This window comes from Heteronotia binoei, chromosome 19, assembly GCF_032191835.1.
Source record: "Heteronotia binoei isolate CCM8104 ecotype False Entrance Well chromosome 19, APGP_CSIRO_Hbin_v1, whole genome shotgun sequence".
NCBI lineage: Eukaryota > Metazoa > Chordata > Lepidosauria > Squamata > Gekkonidae > Heteronotia > Heteronotia binoei.
The window spans coordinates 2,514,010-2,534,386 of record NC_083241.1 but is presented as its reverse complement, the minus strand read 5'-3'; the positions used below and the strand labels follow the sequence as shown (position 1 = coordinate 2,534,386).

General features: G+C 49.6%; 1 protein-coding gene across 1 annotated transcript in view; it reads right to left on the bottom strand.

Annotated features, from left to right (window-relative positions):
* Window positions 1-9,625: 9,625 nt before the first annotated feature.
* The window catches only part of ITGA11 (integrin subunit alpha 11), a 154,611-nt gene continuing 143,859 nt past the window's right edge, over window positions 9,626-20,377 (bottom strand). The window contains exons 27-31 of the mRNA XM_060260361.1: window positions 20,081-20,167; window positions 17,227-17,337; window positions 14,368-14,463; window positions 10,403-10,516; window positions 9,626-9,747 (exon numbers count right to left, since the gene is read on the bottom strand). Of these exons, the coding sequence (XP_060116344.1) occupies window positions 9,676-9,747; window positions 10,403-10,516; window positions 14,368-14,463; window positions 17,227-17,337; window positions 20,081-20,167 (480 nt within the window). The 3' untranslated portion in view covers window positions 9,626-9,675. The remainder of the gene's footprint in view (window positions 9,748-10,402; window positions 10,517-14,367; window positions 14,464-17,226; window positions 17,338-20,080; window positions 20,168-20,377) is intronic.

Genomic DNA, 20,377 nt, shown 5'->3' with positions numbered 1-20,377 from the left:
TGAGCTCGCTTCTGATTTTGTTGCCACCACCGAGCGTTTCCCTGCTGTCTTCCATGGGTGTCTGCACAGGGCCAAACAGCGGAGTGGGAATTGATGTCATGTCGCATTTTATTTTTAGAACTTGCTAGTTTGAAATGGAAGTAATATGAAATGTCTCTGGTAAGCCCAGAGCTGTTGTGTGAACATCAGCCACGGTTTTGTTTTGTTTTTTTAAAAGTGCTCTTAAAGGGACCAGATGGGGTGACTCCTAAGAATATAAGAGAAGTCATATTGAATCAGGCCAATGGCCCATCCAGTCCAACACTCTGTGTCACACAGTGGCCAGAAACCCAGGTGCCATCACGAGGTCCATCAGTGGGGCCAGGGCACTAGAAGCCCTCCCACTGTGTCCCCCCAAGCACCAAGAATACAGAGCAGCACTGCCCCAGACAGTTCCAACAATATACTGTGGGATGCACGGGATGGAGAAGGTAGAGAAAGAAGTACTTTTCTCCCTTTCTCACAATACAAGAACTCGTGGGCATTCGATGAAATTGCTGAGCAGACAGGTTAGAACGGATAAAAGGAGGCACTTCTTCACCCAAAGGGTGATTAACATGTGGAATTCACTGCCACAGCAGGTGGTGGCAGCTACAAGCGTAGCCAGCTTCAAGAGGGAGTTAGATAAAAAATATGAAGCAGAGGTCCATCAGTGGCTATTAGCCACAGTGTGTATATATATGTGTATGTATATATAAATTTTTGGCCACTGTGTGATACAGAGTATTCGACTGGATGGGCCATTGGCCTCATCCAACATGACTTCTCTTATGTGACACAGTGTTGGGCTGGATGGGCCATTGGCCTGATCCAACAGGGCTTCTCTTATGCGACACAGAGTGTTGGACTGGATGGGCCATTGGCCTGATCCAACATGGCTTCTCTTATGCTCTTATGTGACACAGAGTGTTGGACTGGATGGGCCATTGGCCTGATCCAACAGGGCTTCTCTTATGCTCTTATGTGACACAGAGTGTTGGACTGGATGGGCCATTGGCTTGATCCAACAGGGCTTCTCTTATGTTCTTATGTGACAAAGAGTGTTGGACTGGATGGGCCTTTGGCCTGATCCAACATGGCTTCTCTGATGCTCTTATGTGACACAGAGTGTTGGACTGGATGGGCCACTGGCCTGATCCAACATGGCTTCTCTTATGTGACACAGAGTGTTGGACTGGATGGGCCGTTGGCCTGATCCAACAGGGCTTCTCTTATGTTCTTAATATACTGTGGCTAATAGCCACTGATGGACCTCTTCTCCAGATGTTTATCCAATCCTCTCTTGAAGCTGTCTGTGCTTGTAGACCCGCTCTCTGGCTTCTCCATGCATGCTTTTCGTTCCAAATAGTTTGGAGTTTACAGTCACTCTCAGGTTCTGCTCCTACTTCTATTTTCCATGTTCTCGGGGGAGACAAAAATATTTGGGTGGGGGGAGAATGCTTTGGAAGCGGCCTTTTGTGTTGTCAGCTCGGACACTCAAAGTGGAAACCTCGGCTGTGTTTTGAGATGCTAAAAAAAGAAAGCTGGCAGGTGTCACGGCCTCCCAAATTAGTTTGGATTCATCTTTATGATCTGAGTTTAATTCACGGGGGGCCAGGAAGAACATGGGACAGGCCCTGCTGGATCTGACTGCTGGTTCGTCCTGTCCAGCATCCTCTTCCACACACGAGCGAACCACTTGTCTTGGAGAGTCAAGGAAGGGCATGGAGGCCAAGACCTTCCCCTGATGTTGCCTTTTAGCACTGGGCTTCAGAGGTTGATTGCCTCTGGATGTGGAGGTTCCTTTTACTCATTGTAGCCAGGTCGCCACTTAGGAACCATGAACTTGTCTAGCCTCCTTAGGAGAGCCAGTTTGGTGTAGTGGTTAAGTGTGCAGACTCTTATCTGGGAGAACCGGGTTTGATTCCCCACTCCTCCACTTGCAGCTGCTGGAATGGCCTTAGGTCAGCCAGAGCTCTGGCAGAGGTTGTCCTTGAAAGGGCAGCTGCTGTGAGAGCTCTCTCAGCCCCACCCACCTTACAGGGTGTCTGTTGTGGGGGAGGAAGGGAAAGGAGATTGTAGGCCGCTCTGAGACTCGAAAGGGCAGCTTCTGGGAGAGCTCTCTCAGCCCCACCTGCCTCACAGGGTGTCTGTTGTGGGGGAGGAAGGTAAAGGAGATTGTGAGCCGCTCTGAGACTTCAGAGTGGAGGGCAGGATATAAATCCAATTTCTTCTTCCTTTTAAAGCCCTCTGTCCTTGTGGCCAGCACTACCTCCTTAGGAAGTGAATCCCACAATTTAATTGTTTGCTGGATAAAAAAGGGTTTAGCTTGTCCTGTACCTAGGGTTGCCAATCCCCAGGTGGGGGCAGGGGATCCCCCGGTTTGGAGGCCCTCCGCCTGCTTCAGGTCATCAGAAAGTGGGAGGGGGGAAGTGTCTGCTGGGCACTCTTATTATTCCCAATGGAGACAGATTCCCATAGGGTATAATGGAGAATTGATCCGTGGTTATCTGGGGCTGCTGTTTTTTGAGGTAGAGACACCAGATTTCCAGCATAGCATCCAATGTCTCTCCTCAAAAGACCCAAGTTTCAAAAGGATTTTACCAGGGGGTTAAATTCTGTGAGCCTCCAAAGAAGGTGCCATTATTTCCAATGGAGGGAAGGCATTTAAAAGGCATGCGGTCCCTTTAAATGTGATGGCAGGAACTCCCTTTGGAGTTCTGTGATGCTTGTCGCAACCTTGCTCCTGGCTCCACCCCCAAAGTCCCCAGGTATTTCTTGAATTGGACTTGGCAACCCTACCTGTACCTATTGCTGATCAACTTCATTTGGGTGTCCCCCGCCCCCCCCCCAAATTCTAGAATTCTGAGTGACAGCGCAAAAGCGCCTGCTGTTCACGTTCTTCAGCCTTACTTCATGGGCACTGAACTGTGGATGAGGCCCAGGGGGCAGGCCTGCTGCTCCCATCCTGAAAAGGAGCAATGGCTGAATAGAGAGGAAGGGGCTTTTAAGGCCAGCTCAGGGGCCTGGTTGGCAGGGCAGGAGTTCTTCCAGGGGGCTGGACGCCTGGCCGCTTTTCCTGGGGGTGGGGTAGAGGTGCCAGCCTCCAAGCGGAGCCTGCCAATCTCCCGGAATTGGAAATGATCTCTGACCAGTGTGCCCTCTAAGCTGAGTGAGCATGAGCTAGCTCACCGTTTTTTAGCCTCCAACGCACACGTTTTTGTTTTAGCTCAAGAAGGACGGTCCAAGAGCACACTAAGCTCACAACTTTGATGCCAGTAGCTCACAACTTCCTTGCCCATAGCTCACAACTTCCTTGCCCGTAGCTCACAACTTCCTTGCCCGTAGCTCACAACTTCCTTGCCCGTAGCTCACAACTTCCATGCCCGTAGCTCACAACTTCCTTGCCCGTAGCTCACAACTTCCTTGCCCGTAGCTCACAACTTCCATGCCCGTAGCTCACAACTTCCTTGCCCGTAGCTCACAACTTCCATGCCCATAGCTCACAACTTCCTTGCCCGTAGCTCACAACTTCCATGCTCCTCATTCCACCAAGTTTCTGAAATCCCCCCAACACTAAACATTCCAACTCACCAATTTTACTTTGAACACTTCTAGCATTTGTATACAAACATCTATAATTTCCCAGGCAAGTTAGGCCCGCAACCTTCCTCCTTTGGCAGACACTCCATACTGTTTGTCACCATCTCAGTGGGCAACTCTGATCCATTACCCAGTAGAAAAGTAACAGGTAACCCTTTATCTCTTTGAAATGAGTCCTCCCGAACCAGAGACATTTCGTCTTCTTTTCCCCAAGATTTAGTTTAAAAACTGCTCTGCCACCTGTTTGATTTTAAGCTCCAGCAGCCTGGTTCCATCCGGGGACAAGTGGAGACCGTCTCTTTTGTACAGCTCCCGCTTGTTCCAGAAAGCATCCCAGTGCCTAACAAACTTAAACCCTTCCTCTTTACACCATCATCTCATCCACACGTTGAGACTTCTAATTTGTGCCTCTCTCTCCAGCCCTGCACGTGGAACAGGTAGCACTTCTGAAAGGGTCTTAAGTCTCCTGCCTAGCAGCCTAAATATTTCCTCCAGGACCTCACGACTGCATTTCCCCACATCGTTGGTGCCAATAGGCACCATGACCACTGACTCCTCCCCAGCACTATCAGTCTATCTACAACACGCGTAATGTCCGCTACCTTCGCACCAGGCAGGCAAGTCACCATACTGTCAGTACGCGGTTTTGCCACCCAGCTGTCTACTTGCCTAAGGATCGAATCACCAACTACCAAGACCTCCCCCCTCTCTCCATGCCCAGGGATGGTTCCTTGGTGTGAAAGGATACCCACTAACCAAAAGGTCCCTTCTGAGGGCGCATTCCCCTTATCCTCAGCACGGTGCCCTGTTCCCTCTTGACCCTGATGCTCCCTGGCAGCAACAGGGCTGCCACGTTCAGAGTGGGGCTCATCTAATACGCCCCCGAGAGTCTTCCCCAAGTGCCTAACTGACTGTCTCTGCTTCTCCAGGTCAGTCACCACGGCCTGAAGGGTACGAACTCGTTCCCTGAGTACCAGGAGCTCCTTGCATCGAGCACACACCCAAGACTTCTCTCCTGTGGGCAGAAAGTCATACATGTGGCACTCAGTGCAAAACACTGGAAAGCCCCCACCCCCCTGCTGGCATTCTACCTTCATGATAGCTTTTTTAAAATATGCAGTCCCCTTTTAAATCCTGTATGTTTATGTGGCTGTCTTTCTGGAGGGTCAACTTACCTTATTGGGAACACAGTAGGGATCTGTATTCCTGGTCCTTACACAGCCCCCAGGCCAAGAGCCCTTTAGCTCTCGCCCTTCGGCTCGCGCCAAAGGCTCGCACCTCTGGCAGGGCGCAGCTTAATAATGCAAAGACAGGTGGGGCTGAGAGAGCTCTGAGAGAACTGTCGCTGGCCCAAGGTCACCCAGGTGGTGGTCAATGTTCTCTCTAAGCTGCAGAGTCTTGGGAGCAAAAATTCTACTTTGTGAGCTGCTGGCGTTCAAGTGGTGAGCTCCTGCCTCAATTGTGTGCTGTGGCGTCATCCTTCCTGAGCTAAGACAACAACGTGAGCTGGAGGCTAAAAACCTGTGAGCTAGCTCACACTAACTCAGCTTAGCAGGAACACTGATGGCAGTGTGTAGAGAAGAGGTGGGATTCAATCCTGGGTCTCCATATTAGAGTCTGCCGCTTCTAACCACTACACCAGACTGGCTGCCTGGAAATTGTGACTTACTTTGTAAGTGCCAAGCATGTTCCCTCTTAAGTTGAGTTAGCGTGAGCTAGCTCACAGATTCTTAGCCTCCAGCTCATACAGTTTTGTCTTAGCTCTGGAAAAATGACGCCAGAGCACAATAATTTAAGCAGCAGCTCACAGCTTTAATGCCAGCAGCTCATAACTTTAATACCAGTAGCTCACAAAGTAGAATTTTTGCTCACAAGACTCTGCAGCTTAGAGGGAACATTGGTGCCAAGTAGCGGTATTTGCAAGGGCCAGAAACTTCCATAAAGCAACTCGCTAAAGGGGGATAAATAATGCATTCTGTGGAGCTGGAAATGCAGTTTAGCCCCAAACCACAAATATAGGAAAAGGAAGTTATCCCCTATGGAGCACTGTAACGCAGGCCTTTGTTGCGGGGCTAAGCTCTTGGGCTCTTGAGAGGGTTCTGACCAAATGAGAGAAGCAAGATTCCAAAGCCCTTTTTAAATGGCCCCATGTTGGGGGACCTGCCTGATGCCATTTTAAAAGGTGATGATATTGGATTTATATCCTTCGCTATACTCTGAATCTCAGAGTGGCTTACAATCTCCTTTACCTCCACCCCCCCCCCCACACACAACAGACATCATGTGAGGTGGGTGGGGCTGAAAGGGCTCTTCCAGAAGCTGCCCTTTCAAGGACAACTCCTGCCAGAACTATTCCAGCAGCTACAAGTGGAATCAAACCAGTTCTCCCAGATAAGAGTCCGCACACTTAACCACTACACCAAACTGGCTCAAAAGGTATGCAGAATCTTGCTTCTCTCATCGACACCTTTTCTGGGGCTTACCAGCAGTCTTCCCTCTAAACTGAGTTAGGATGAGCTAGCTCACAAATTTTTAGCCTCCAGCTCACACATTTTTGCCTTAGCTCAGGAAAAATCGCCCCAGAGCACAATAATTTCTGCAGTAGCTCACAACTTTAAGGCCAGTAGCTTACAACTTAAATACCAGTAGCTCACAAAGTAGAATTTCTACTCACAAGGCTCTGCAGCTTAGAGGGAATGTTGCTTACCAGATGTTTTTAGGAAGTAGGAGGGGCTTTTGCCCAGCATGGGTTCTGATTGGTTGTGCAGATTTTTAAAAATGTTGCTTTGGCAACAGCTACCCCCACAGCACTAAGCGGTGGCAGCCATTTTGTGGTTGGCTCCGCCTCCTGTGGTGGCCATATTGTTGCTGTGCCCACTATGCCTTGTAGGGTTGCCAATCCCCAGGTGGGGGCAGGGAATCCCCCGGTTTGGGGACCTTCCCCCCGCTTCAGGGTTGCCAGAAAGTGGGGGGAGGGGAGGGAAATGTCTGCTGGGAACTCTATTATTCCCTATGGAGATTTATTCCCATAGAAAATCATAGAGAATTGATCCGCGGGTATCTGGAGCTCTAGGGGGGGTGGTTTTTGGGGTAGAGGCACCAAATTTACAGTACAGCATCTAGTGCCTCTCCCCAAAATACCCCCCAAGTTTGAAAAAGATTGGACCAGGGGGTCCAATTCTATGACCCTAAAAAGAAGGTGCTCCTATCCTTCATTATTTCCTATGGAAGGAAGAAATTGAAAAGGTGTGCCGTCCCTTTAAATGTGATGGCCAGAACTCCCTTTGGAGTTCAATGATGCTTGTCACAGCCTTGATCTTGGCTCCGCCCCTAATGTCTCCTGGCTCCACCCCCAAAGTCCCCAGATATTTCTTGATTTGGACTTGGCAACCCTAATGCCTTGTCAGAGTTCCAAATACATCCAACAGGCTCAAAAAAGTGGGAAGATTCCTGGCATAGAGGACGGAGACCACACCAAACTTTCCCTTTAATTTTTTTTAATGTCATAACCCTCCCCGTACAGTAATTTACATATATTGCATTCGACTGGATAGATTCTCCCTCTTCCTCTCCCCCCGCAACTATTTTCAGTCATTAAAATTAATAGCATAAATAATTATTATGCAAAAGGAGAAAAAAAATGGGTCACATTAAAACTGTTCCATCATACAAAAGTATATACACATTGTACACTGGTGCTTTTCTTCTCTGTTTTGGGAAATTGCTCCGGGGGGAATGCTTCAAACTGGTTTAGTGTTTTGGTTTTTTTTTTAAAAAAAAATCCTTTCACCTTGTAAAAATAAGAAAGGTCAACATTTTCAAAATAATTATATACAGCTGAGGATTGAAGGCTTGCGTTAAGGTGCTTACAAGTTCTGTGTCGTGCATTCAGTGCATAAAAAAGTCTCCAGAGGGCGCTGTGACATCTTTCCAGGTGCCTGTCGAACGTGGCTTCTGATTGGCCGTTGAAGATTTGATTGGCTTTGCCATTTTTTTTTAAAGGTTGCTTTGGTAGTAGCTGATGCCTCAGCCCCATGAGTTTTACTGTGTGGTTGAAGGTACGCTGCAGCAGCCATTGTCTGGGCGGTGCTCACCATGCTGTGTCAGAATTCCAAAGGGGTCCACAGGCTCAAAATGGTTGGAGACCGTGGTTGAGAAAGTGGGAGAGGTGGGGTGTGCGTGTGTGGATGTTTGGCATCCAAGACACTGGGTGCATTCGTGCCCCGGCTCCTTCGGAACAAATGGGAGCTCTGGCTTAATTCCAAGGGATCGGCACAGGAGAAAGTGCTGCGTATGTCGTACCTTTGCCTGGACCAGAGGTGGGCAAACTTACTTAACATAAGAGCCACATAGAATAAATGTCAGATGTTTGAGAGCCGCAAGACAGGAACATCAGATGTTTGAGAGCTGCAAGGCAAGCAGGCCGGAAAGAAGGAAAATAGAGGGGGGAAGGAGGAAGGAGGGTGTCATGTTTCTCAGGGTGCAAGCAGGCAGGAGTCCAAAGCCAGTCCAAGGTCAAAGTCCAGGAAGTCAAGCAGGAGCCAAGTCACCAATGCAGAATCACAAACTGGAATCAGAAGTCAATGTCCAAAAGCCAAAAGGTCAGGGTGCCAAGGAAATCAAGCAGGTCAGGATCAGGAAGGAGCATGGATGCAAGCCAGATAATAGACTTGTTGCTTCCACAAGGTTACCAGGTCCTGGGTGGGAGCTATATGGAAGTCTCAATCAGCCTGCTCCCTGGGTGGCAGTGACTCTGCTGGAACTCAGGGCTGAGAGATCTGAAGCATCGGCATGCCTCATGTCTTTGCTCTGAAAGTTCTTTCCGGAGCCTGCTTTGAACTCTTGAGATGGGAGGAGGAGAGCTTGGAGGAGACTGATCGTCAACAGCTGACACTGGTGCCCAGAGAGTGATTGATGGGCCAGCTGCTGTTTGTTCAGCTGAGGAACTGGCTGGCAACTCTTCCCGGTCTGTTAACCCTTCCAGCTCCTCCTCGTCAGGGCTCATGACAGAGGGAGAGGTGGGAATAAAGCAACTTTAAACATATTCTCCAAGCCCCCTGGCTGGCTTGGCGAAGTGATTTAAAGAGACAAACGGCTTTGAGATCCACCCAATATGTGTGAAAGAGCCACATGTGGTTCCCGAGCCACAGTTTTGCCCCCGCTGGCCTGGGCCCTCTTTGGAAGAGTGGCTTGGCAGTGGTGCGTTGCTTAGTTTGCTAGTCAGCACAATCTAATACTGATGTGCTTAGCTCTTGCAGAGCTTCCTTCTGACAACCGGCTAAATTGATTTATCATCCCTCTTAGCACATTGTCTAACTTCCACTGAATCTCTGTTACCCAAGCATCAGTTCTCCGCAGACAACCTTTCGGCCAGAGCCTCACGTCCCCGAACTACTGGAACGCCGCACCTCTTCAGAAATATGCTTCCCTTTGCCTGAAGGCACACTGCATGGATACCTCAATTCCTGGAAAGCCAACGTGTACAAAATGTCCCAGTGCAACTCCTTCTCCTTTGATACCTTGGAGAGCTGTAGAAAAGGAGAAGCGGAAGACTCATTCCACGTTTGCTGCTACAACAGCTGGGGGGACCTCCGTGGGTGCAAGTTTTTCTCCTCTTTCTGGATGCCAGGTTTTCCCCGGTGAGGATGCAAGCGGAAAGCGCGTGTCCTCAAACACGAGGGGCAATTGGGTCATAGAAAGATAGCGGACTGTTGCCAGAAGGTTGGCATCACCCAGAACTCCTGTGGCATTAGGCAGGTCTGCCTGGTGAAGTCAGCATTGTTTTTTTGTTGCTACAATTGGGGGAAAAAATGGAGGATCTTCCCGACACTGACCCTCCCTGCCAATGTCTGAGACAGAAGGAAGCAGTTAAAACCAGTTTGAAGGTAACTTTAGCTGGCTGTGGCCAAGGGCCCCTATCTGTGGCCAAGGGCCCCTTGGGGACAGTTGGATTGCTTTGGAGCACAAGCTACGCTGATAGAGGCCTTTACTCCAATCCCGTCTTGGCTGTGAGGAGTGACAGATCTTTTCCCCTCCCCTGGGGAACTGGAGGCCTCAGTCCAAGTCTTTGGAGTCCTGGTCTTGTGCGGGGTCTCTCTTGCGACTGGCACTCTTGAAAAAGCCGAGCTGTGAAGACAGAACAGGGATGAGGGGAGGAGACCCACATTAACAGAGCTCAAAGTAGGGCTGCCAATCCCCAGGTGGGGGCAGGAGAAACCCTGGTTTGGAGGTCCTCCCCACCACTTCGGGGTCATCAGAAAGTCTGCTGGGCGCTCCAATATTCCCATAGGGAATATTGGAGAGTTGATCTGTGGGTATCTAGAGCTCTGGTGGGGGGCCTGTTTTATTAGGTAGAGGCACAGAATTTGCAGCATAGCATCCATGGCCTCTCCTCAAAACACCCTCCAAGTTTCAAAAGGACTGGACGTGGGGGACCAATTCTATGAGCCCCAAAAGAAGGTGCCCCTATCCTTCATTATTTCCAACCAGGGTTGCCAGCCTCCAGGTGAGGCCTGGAGATCTCCCACTTTTACAGCTGATCAGCTAGTAGAAATCAGCTCCTCCCTTCCCCCTCCCTCCCTTCCTGTCTTGCTACTCTCAAACATCTGATGTTTCTTCTATGCTGCTCTTACCTTAAGTAAGCGGGACCACCCCTGGGCTCCACCTCCCAGACCTCCACCAGTGTCAGCCGGTGTGATCTGAGCTGTCAGAGCACTAACACCACTGCTGGGCCTTAGCTTGCTCTCTTCTGCCAACCCGACAGCAAAGGGGGCACGGTTACCTTCCACAGCGCCAACACGAGGAGGGCCAGCAGCAAGAGACCGCCGAGCGTGCTCCCAATGATGATCCAGATGGGGATGTGGGACTCCTCTAGCTTGGAGATTTCAAACGTTATCTGTAAGAAAAATAATGCAGGGGGGGTCAGCACCCAGCTCTTTCAAGGGAAAGCTTCTTTTCCAAGCTGAGGAGATGTTTTGGGGAGTTCTAGCAGGATGTTTGGTTAGGATCCATATTTAAGTCCTGTAGGGTCTTAGAGACCAAAGAGATTTTCTGTGGATAAGCCTGTGAGAGTCACTGAGTCTCCAAAGCTTATACCTGGAAAATGTTGTCGCTACTGGACTCGAATCTAGTTGTTGCACAGCACGCCAACAGGGCGACGCTCTGAAATGATCTTATGAAGGATATAGGCAAGCTGGAACGGGTCCAGAGGAAGGCAATGAAGATGGTGAGGGGTCTGGAGACCAAGTCCTATGAAGAAGGGTTGAAGGAGCTGGGCATGTTTAGCCTGGAGAGGAGGCGGCTGAGAGGTGATAGGATCACCAAGGACTTGAAGGGCTGTCATAGAGGCTGGTGTGGAATTGTTTGCTGTGGCCCCAGAAGGTAGGACCAGAACCAATGGGTTGAAATTAAATCAGAAGAGTTTCCAGCTCAACATTAGGAAGAACTTCCTGACCGTTAGAGCGGTTCCTCAGTGGAACAGGCTTCCTTGAGAGGTGGTGGGCTCTCCTTCCTTGGAGGTTTTTAAACAGAGGCTAGATGGCCTTCTGACAGCAATGAAGATCCTGTGAATTTAGGGGGAGTTGTTTGTGAGTTTCCTGCATTGTGCAGGGTGCTGGACTAGATGACCCTGGAGGTCCCTTCCAACTAACTCTATGATTCTATGAAGTTGTGTATGAGTCATTCTCTCCTGACAGTTCTTGGAGTCTGCCATGAGAGGGCGCCAGCGCTCCACTCTTTGTGATAGCGTTGGCTGACTTCCTAGAAAAGTTGGGTTCATTACTGAGGCCTAAAAGGCACAACTTTTCTCTTCGCAGGATTTGCATATATGAATTCAGCAATTTCTTCCATTTCTGCCCCAAACCACCACTGTCTCTATCACAGGGGTGACGAAACTGCAGCTCAGGTTTTTTCACACATACTGTGTGGCTCTCAAAGTCCCCACCACCTCGACGGTCAGCTTGGAAAAGGCATTTGTCTCTTTAAATTGCTTCTCCGAGCCCACCAGCCAGCAGCTTGGAGAATTCATTTAAAGTTAAAGTTGTTCTCTTTCCACCTCCCCCATCTATTTCCTTGCAGCCCTCAAACACATTTATTCTACGTGGCTCTTACGTTAAGCAAGTTTGGCCACCGCTTCTCTATCAGTTCTTGATTTATATAGGGGATTTATTATATCCCTTTCAGTAATAATGTGGTCGTAAGATGCTGGGAACAAAAACTTACCCAGCAGTTAGCTATATTTTTGCTTGTTGGGTGTGGCGGATTATTTCTTGAGAAACTGCAAGTGACTGAAACATGCACCAGGCTGGTTCTCACCAGCTCTGTGGCCTGAGACACGCTCAGGGCAAGGATGGCATTGAGGCCTCTGTCAGTCTTTGCCCATTTTGGTAACCAACGATTGATGCCAGAGAAGGGCTGGGCAGCCACAAGGACACTGAGATGGGGGGCTGGAAAAGTGTACAGTTCAGAGAAGACGAGGAAGGGGAGGAGGCAGCCACAGAAATCTCAGAAGGGAAGGATACCAGGGAGGTATGTAGAAAAGGCAGGACTTTTCTGGCACATTGAAGCCACACGTGTTCGGCTGGATTTCAAGACCCATCTGCATGCTTCCCATACAGGTCTTGTGAAACACCCGAGTCCCAGGAGTTTTGCTCAGCCTTAAAGAGGACAGCCAGCCAGTTGTTTTGAACAACAATTGAACAGAAAGCACACCCCAGAAATGATGCTCCGTTCTCAAGGGGCTGACTGAGTGGCCAGGTTCCCAGATACGTTTGGTGAGCAGTTGAAAAAGCCCGGCTGCGCAACCGATGCATGTTCAGCAGAGCCGGGAATTCTGCATGGCGCAGAGGAGGTCTCCCACCCACCCGGGAGGCCTGGGTCAGATCCAGAACGGCTTGGCTTCGCCACAGGGGCTGCCTCATGTGCTTTCTGCCTGTGCACCTTTCAGCTTCTCCCCTGGGCCCATCAGCTGAGTTCTGGAGATGGAAGCCAAGTCACCAATGGGAGGGATGGAATGGAATTGTCTCTGCAGATTCCAGCAACCCTTGTGCTAAAATTCTCCATTCTAATCCTGCCATCCCTACAACCAAGGAGCCAGCTGGAGCCATCCTAAACCAGGATATTTGCTCATAATTGGGCCGGAGCCCATGGCTTCTTTCCACTATGCTGGGCCCCATGACTCCCTTCCACGAAACAGAGAAAAGACTTCCTTTGGCAGAGAGTGACATTTTCAAACACAGAAGTGGGGCTTTTTTTTTTGGTAGCAGGATCTCCTTTGCATATTAGGCCACACCCCTCTTCTGTAGCCAATCCTCCAAGAGCTTACAGGGCTCTTATTATAGGGCCTACTGTAAGCTCTTGGAGGATTGGCTACATCAGGGGTGTGTGGCCTAATATACAAAGGAGCAGGGGTGGAATTCTAGCTGGACCTCCTTTGCATATTAGACCACACCCACCTGATGCAGCCAATGCTCCAAGAGCTTACAAAAAAGAGCCTTGTAATCTCCTGGAGGATTGGCTACATCAGGGAGGTGTGGCCTAATATGCAAAGGAGCTCCTGCTAGAATTCCACCCCTGCAAAGGAGTCTCCCTTTAGCTTGAAGGAAGGATTTCTCCGATGGTGGAAAGTCTGAGGGAAGAGAGGCTCTTTGCTTTGTTTTCAGCTTGTGCACCTGCGGGGAGGAATGGAATAAAGTGTCCCCCTTCCACCACCCCAAGATAACACATCAGCAGCAGCTGCCTTGTCTCCAAGAGGTTTCCCCCAGGCACTGCTGACCTCCCAGCCAGCCAGCTGAGCCATGCGCCAAACCGCTTCCTTCTGGGGCCCTGCCAGCCTGTTTCCTGCCATCGGAGGGCTGCATCAGAGGGTGCCAGGGCCTGGGTTCTTTCGCCCGAAGGCAGAAGGAGGGTGCAGCCAGCTGGTCAGTTGATGGCAAGAAGAAGTGGCAAGAAGAAGACTGCAGATTTATACTCTGCCCTTTTCTCTGAATCAGAGCGGCTTACAATCTCCCATATCTTCTCCCCCCAGAACAAACACCCTGTGAGGTGGGTGGGGCTGAGAGAGCTCTCCCAGAAACTGCCCTTTCAAGGACAACTCATATGAGAGTTATGGCTGACCCAAGGCCATTCCAGCAGCTGCAAGTGGAGGAGTGGGGAATCAAACCTGGTTCTCCCAGATAAGAGTCCGCACACTTCACCACTACACCAAACTGGCTCTCAGTCTTGGCTTTTTAATAGAGCCTTAGAAAAGGTAATCCCCTTTTCAAGCACCAGTTGTTTCCAACTCTGGGGTGATGTCGCATCACGATGTTTTCTTGGCAGACTTTTGACAGGGTGGTTTGCCATTGCCTTCCCCAGTCATCTTCACATCACCTCAGTAAGCTGGGGCCTCATTTTACTGGCCTCAGAAGGTTGGAAGGTCAACCTTGAGCTGGCTACCTGAACCCAGCTTCCGTCAGGATCAAACTCAGGTTGTGAGCAGAGCTTGGACTGCAGTACTGCAGCTTTACCACTCTGCGCCACGGGGCTCTTAATAGAGCCTTAAAAGGATATTATTTACATATTATGTTCTTTAGCTCTGTGCCCTGAAAAATTTCACCAGCCCAGATCCACGCATTAAAGCTCTATGAAGGGACAGGACTTTTCCCCAGGTTGCTGGCAACCAGAGGACTTGCCCAGATCAGCTGTGTCTTCTTAGGGCCATGGGGAGGTGAAGAAAGCCTGAATGGCAAGCCTGTTCTAGCGCCTCACCTGCCGGCTGGGCTCCTCCTCTCGGAAGACGAAGGCGCTGCGGAAGCCCCTCTGCAATGCCGCGTTGATCACGAATCGCAGGGACTTGAATTTGAGCTGAGAAAGACAAGACAGGAAGACTTAGAACTGGGGTGGCCAAACTGTGGCTCGGGAGCCACATGTGGCTCTTTCACACAAATTGTGTGGCTCCTGAAGTCCCACCCCCCTGGCATTTGTCTCTTTAAATCACTTCTCCAAGCCAATTGGCGGCATGGAGAATGCATTTAAAGTTAAAGCTGCTTTCTTTCCACCTGTCTCTCCCTCCTCCCTCCTCCAATCTGTTTTCCTACCACCCTTCCTTCCTTCCATCCCTCCCTCTCTCAGATATCTCATGTTCACATCTTGCAGCTCTCAGACATCTGACATTTATTCTATGTGGCTCTTACGTTGAGCAAGTTTGGCCACCCCAGACTTAGAATGTGTGTGTGTGTGGGGGGGGGGGGGGACGTCCAGCGCAGTCGCTTGGATAAGAAGAATGACGGGGTGGCTTATTCATTTCTGGCTGCTCCTTGGAACATGGGGGATGAGCATGACCAGGAACACTGCTGTAACTCTATGATTAGTTTGGATATCTCAATGGTATCTGTAGCAAGATATTACATGTTGTTTTGCTCAAGTCCAAATCTAACGTGACAGGTTGAGCGAGGATGAATGATGGGGGGGAAGGGTTCCACCCCCCTCTGTCGTTTCATTAATTTGTCACAGAATCCCAATCTATGAAAAGATTCAGTGTTCCCTCTAAGCTGAGTTAGTATGCGCCAACTCACAGTTTTTAGCCCTCCTGCTCACGCTTTTTTGTCTTAGCTCAGGAAGGATGGCCCCAGAGCAAACTAATTTATGCAGGAGCTCATAACTTTAATGCCAGTAGCTCACAAAGTAGAATTTTTGCTCACAAGACTCAGCAGCTTAGAGCAGGGGTGGGCAAACTGTGGCTTGGGAGTAGGGGTGTGCATTCGGTTTGGCTGAACCAAATAGACCGCTGAATACCCCCCGATTCAGAAGTATACGGCGCCGTATACGTCTGAATCCAATTTGCAGGCATTATATGGGAGCCGTAAACAGCTCCCATATACTTCCAAATCAATATTCGGAAGTATTCGGAAGTCAATGTAAAAGGCAGGAAAGGAAATTCTGCAGCCTCAGGGGAGCTGCTTGCCTCCTTTCCCACCTTTGGAAGCCTTTTCCTGCCTCTCCCATGGCTTATATTTCAGGCTCCAAAAAGCTGAGTCTGCTCCTGCAGCTCAGCTGTTTAAAGAGGCTTTCTTGGGTTCTTATCTGAGCCATTTAAACCCCTGCTTTCTGCTCCCCACGAAAAGCAGCTAGGAGTAGAAAATGGGTCAAGAGGGGTTTAGATAAAAATATGGAGCAGAGGTCCATCAGTGGCTATTAGCCACAGTGTGTGTGTGTGTATATATAATTTTTTTTTGCCACTGTGTGACACAGAGTGTTGGACTGGATGGGCCACTGGCCTGATCCAACAGGGCTTCTTTTATGTTCTTATGTGACACAGAGTGTTGGACTGGATGGGCCACTGGCCTGATCCAACAGGGCTTCTCTTATGTTCTTATGTGACACAGAGTGTTGGACTGGAGGGGCCATTGGCCTGATCCAACAGGGCTTCTCTTATGTTCTTATGGTCACAAACCCATATGTACTGGTTTGGTATGTGAACCAACCTCCCGGTTTGTATACATTTGTATAGGGGTTTTTTTCCAGAAAAAACCAGCAGGCATTCATTTGCATTTTAGGCCACACCCCCTGATGCCACCATTGTTTCACATCAGGCTTTTTTTGTAGAAAAAGCCTGGCTGGAACTCATTTGCATATTAGGCCACACACCCCCTGACGCCAAGCCAGCTGGAACTGCGTTCCTGCTAAAAAAAAAAGAGCCCTGTATTTGTGGTTCAGCTACATTAAGGAGGGACGTTGGCTCAGTGGTAGAGCATCTGCTTGGGAAGCAGAAGGTCCCAGGATCAATCCCCGGCATCTCCAAAAAAGGGTCCAGGCAAATAGGTGTGAAAAACCTCAGCTTGAGACCCTGGAGAGCCGCTGCCAGTCTGAGAAGACAATACTGACTTTGATGGACCAAGGGTCTGATTCAGTAGAAGGCAGCTTCATATGTTCATAGACCACAAATCAAACTGAACCGCAAAAACACAGCTCGTGCCTATCCCTAACTGGAGGCTTGTTGTTATACTGGTGTCTGCTACTAATCCCAGATGCTAATTTGTGGCACCTTAAAGATTTGTTAAATAAATTTATTAGTAAAGGTGAATGTTTATTATGTTTGTTTTCGATGTGCCACTGGACTCCTGTTATATCTTGCTACGCTAGACGAACATGCATATGCCCACTATGCCTCAGGAACCCATTCCAGTGGCGGTCAGTTCCACAGACCAGCGCTATGTTGCCTTCAAACCAGATCCTACGGATCCATTCTGCTAGCAGAGCTGCTTTCCCCACCCTGCCCCATTTTGGTTAAAGTCAGCCAAGTGTTAAACTTGTGGTTCCTCATAGTATGACGTGAAGAGCAGCTGCTCTGGATTTGGAGAGATTCATTCACAAGTTGCTGCAATTAAGGAATTTGGGTCAGGGCCCAATTAAGGAATTTGGGTCAGAAGATGAGCCTCCTTTTGACAGCAAAGTCTGGGTGGGGTTCTGGTTGGGGATGGGTGGGGAAGAATTAGCAGCTGGACAAATTGGCGGGAAGGAGAAAAGCAGGCCCAGATGCCAAGGACTGGGCCGGGCTCAGGGGACTCGATCCCCTGCCTGCGTTGGATGCCCAAGGGGGAAACGCTCAGTTTGCAGACCAGCCCGTACAGCTCGGAGTGACTCCATCCACAGATGTCCGTGCAGGCGGAAGTTCACTTCTTCTCCGGCAGCCAGCACCATGCTGCACAGGATCAGGACCACGTCAGAATTGCTGTGGTTCTGGAAAGCAAAGAGGAACACGAGGTGGGTGGGGTGGACTGAGTCAGCTGGATCCCCCCCTCTTACGGAAAGCCCAACTCCGGAAACAGCTGGGGGTTCTTAGCTTAGTTTAGTTTATTGGATTTATATCCCACCCTCCCTGCTAAAGCAGGCTCAGGGCGGCTCACAATGCATAGTAGAATACAATGAAAACATTTACATTAAAAACATTAAATTAAGACGGTTTAAAAATAATTTGGTGCTAATTTTTGATACAGTTTAAAGATGTCGTTCAATGATCTGAAGCATCCGTTTAGATCTAGTATCTCAGTGGCGGTCAGCATTTAGGTTAAAGGCTAACTGAAATAGTATCGTCTTCCAAGCTTTGGGGAACCGGGCAAGGTCCAGAAGGCTCTGAGCAGTCAGGTTAGAATGGATAAAAGGAAGTCCTTCTTCACCAAAAGGGTGATTAACACATGGAATTAACTGCCACAGGAGGTGGTGGCGGCTACAAGCATAGACAGCTTCAAGAGGGGATTGGATAAGCATCTGGAGCAGAGGTCCATCAGTGGCTATTAGCCACAGCTTATCATTGGAATTCTCTGTCTGGGGCAGTGATGCTCTGTCTTCTTGTGCTTGGGGGGGCACAGTGGGAGGGCTTCTAGCCCCACTGGTGGACCTCTTGATGGCATTTGTGTTTTTTGGGTCACTGTGTGACACAGAGTGTTGGACTGGATGAGCCATTGGCCTGATCCCACAGGGCTTCTCTTATGGTCTTATGTGACACAGAATGTTGGAGTGGATGGGCCATTGGCCTGATCCAACAGGGCTTCTCTTATGTTCTTATCACCTCCTCGGGCAGTTGGTTCCACCAGTAAGGGGCAGTGATTGACAAGGCTCTTTCTTGCATTGACTTCAATCTTGCCTCCCTTTTGCAGGTGGAGCCAGGAGACTTTGTGGGGTGGAGTCAGGAGCACGGTGCGAAAAGCGCGATTGAACTCCCAAGGGAGTTCTGGCCATCACATTCCTTTTCAGTGCCTTCTCCCATCATTGGGAATAATGGCGGATAGGGGCACCTTCTTTTGGGGCTCATAGAATTAGACCCCCCCCCCCAGTCCAATCTTTTTGAAACTTCGGAGTTTTTTTGAGGAGAGGCACCAGATGCTATGCAGATATTTGGTGTCTCTACCGCATAAAACATTCTGAGCCCCAGATACACACAAATTGATTCTCCATTATACCCTATGGGGACCAGTCTCTATAGGGAATAATGGAGTGCCCAGCAGACATTTCCCCCCCTCTGCTTTCTAATAACCCAGAAGCAGGGGGAGGGCCTTTAAACCAGGCCGACAATTGTCTGTCGAATGTAGGAGCGTTGGTCTCCAATATGAATGGTTTTAGTCATTGCCGAAGCTCATTGAAGCCTCACGTGAAACAGGGCATTTGGTGCGTCTTTCTGCCTTGCTGCATTCCATCGAGATATTGACTAACAGAGAAGAACTGGAGCATCGGACTCTGTTTCCACAGCATTGCACACCACTTCCCCACTCCATTCTCAAGGAACAGACAGTCGGATATCAACATAGGACCGGTTGTTTCGGGAGTAGTTTTTCTTTGCACTTTGCGATGCGCTGTATTTTCTAGGAATGATTTGTTATAGAAATAATTGAATTTCTAAGGATTTGAGGTTGATTTAACATGAATGCCTGTGTGGCTCTCTCCTCCTGCCCCACCTGGGGATTAGCAAACACTATAAATAAACCACTGCATTTTTATGTTGCAAATAAATGCTTAAGCCATTTCTTTCATAATGATGCAGTTATATTATTACCATCCCAAACCAAAATTCATTAAATGTCCATAGAAAAATCTATTTCACACCACTCTATGGTACCATAGAGTTTTACCACAAGTCCTAGAGTGTCCCCAGCATGATAACGCCACTGCCAGGTGACACCATTGCGCTGGAGCTCTTTGGGGGCGGGGATTCCCCTAGGCTTCCCAATTCCCAGGTCCCAGCGGGGGATCCCCTGGTTTTAAAGGCTTCCCCCCTCCCCCAGCCAGCTGGCCGGCGGGGGAAGCTCCACCCCCACAGCCATTATGCACCTCCAGGAATGATTCCCATAGGGAATGATGGGGAATTGATCCGCGGGTGTCAGGGGCTCTGGAAAGGCTGTTTTTTGAGGCAGAGGTGCCAAATTTTCCGTATAGCATCTAGTGCCTCTCCCCAAAATACCTCCCAAGTTTCAAAAGGATTGGACTAGGGGGTCCAATTCTATGAGCCTCCAAAAAAGGTGCCACTATCCTTCATTATTTTCTATGGAAGGAAGGCATTCTAAAAGGTGTGCTGTCCCTTTAAATGTGATGGCCAGAACTCCCTTGGAGTTCAATTATGCTTGTCACACCCTTGCTCCTGGCTCTGCCCCCAATGTCTTCTGGCTCCACCCCCAAAGTCCCCAGATATTTCTTGAATTGGATTTGGCAACCCTAGATTCCCCCGATGGCCTGTTCCCTGCTGGCACGTTGGGGCCCTCCAGACTGGGGGATCCCCCATCCCCAGCAGGAGCAGCCCTAGTCTCAGGCCCCTCCTCGGCCATAACCTCGTCCTCCTCAGGCTCCACCCCCAAAACCTCCACGTATTTCCCAACCCAGAGCTGTCAACTCTTATCTGCACACTTCCCATGTTGACGTCAGACTTGGGCTCCTGAAACGGGCCCACTAGCTTTACCCGACCGCTCTGGCATAGAGGAGGGGCTCTGCCTACCAGCTGGGGGTGGCGGCCCATGTCTTCGTCGGAAGGGGTCCTCCGGTAGTCCGTGTTGTTGCCTCCGATTGTGCAGATTGTGGTTTCCTGTCACAGAGACCGAGAGACTGGAGTGATTTGTTGGGAAATGGGGGATTTAAAAAAAAGTACAGGACAAAATTTGCTATCTTTGGGTGGGGGGGGGGCTTTTCTCTTGCGTGTCTTCATCGATACCCTTCAAGACTGTTGAGTGACTTTGGGCTGGTCACACACTCAGCTTAACCCTCTTCACAGGGTGGTTGTGAGGAAAGAAGGGAG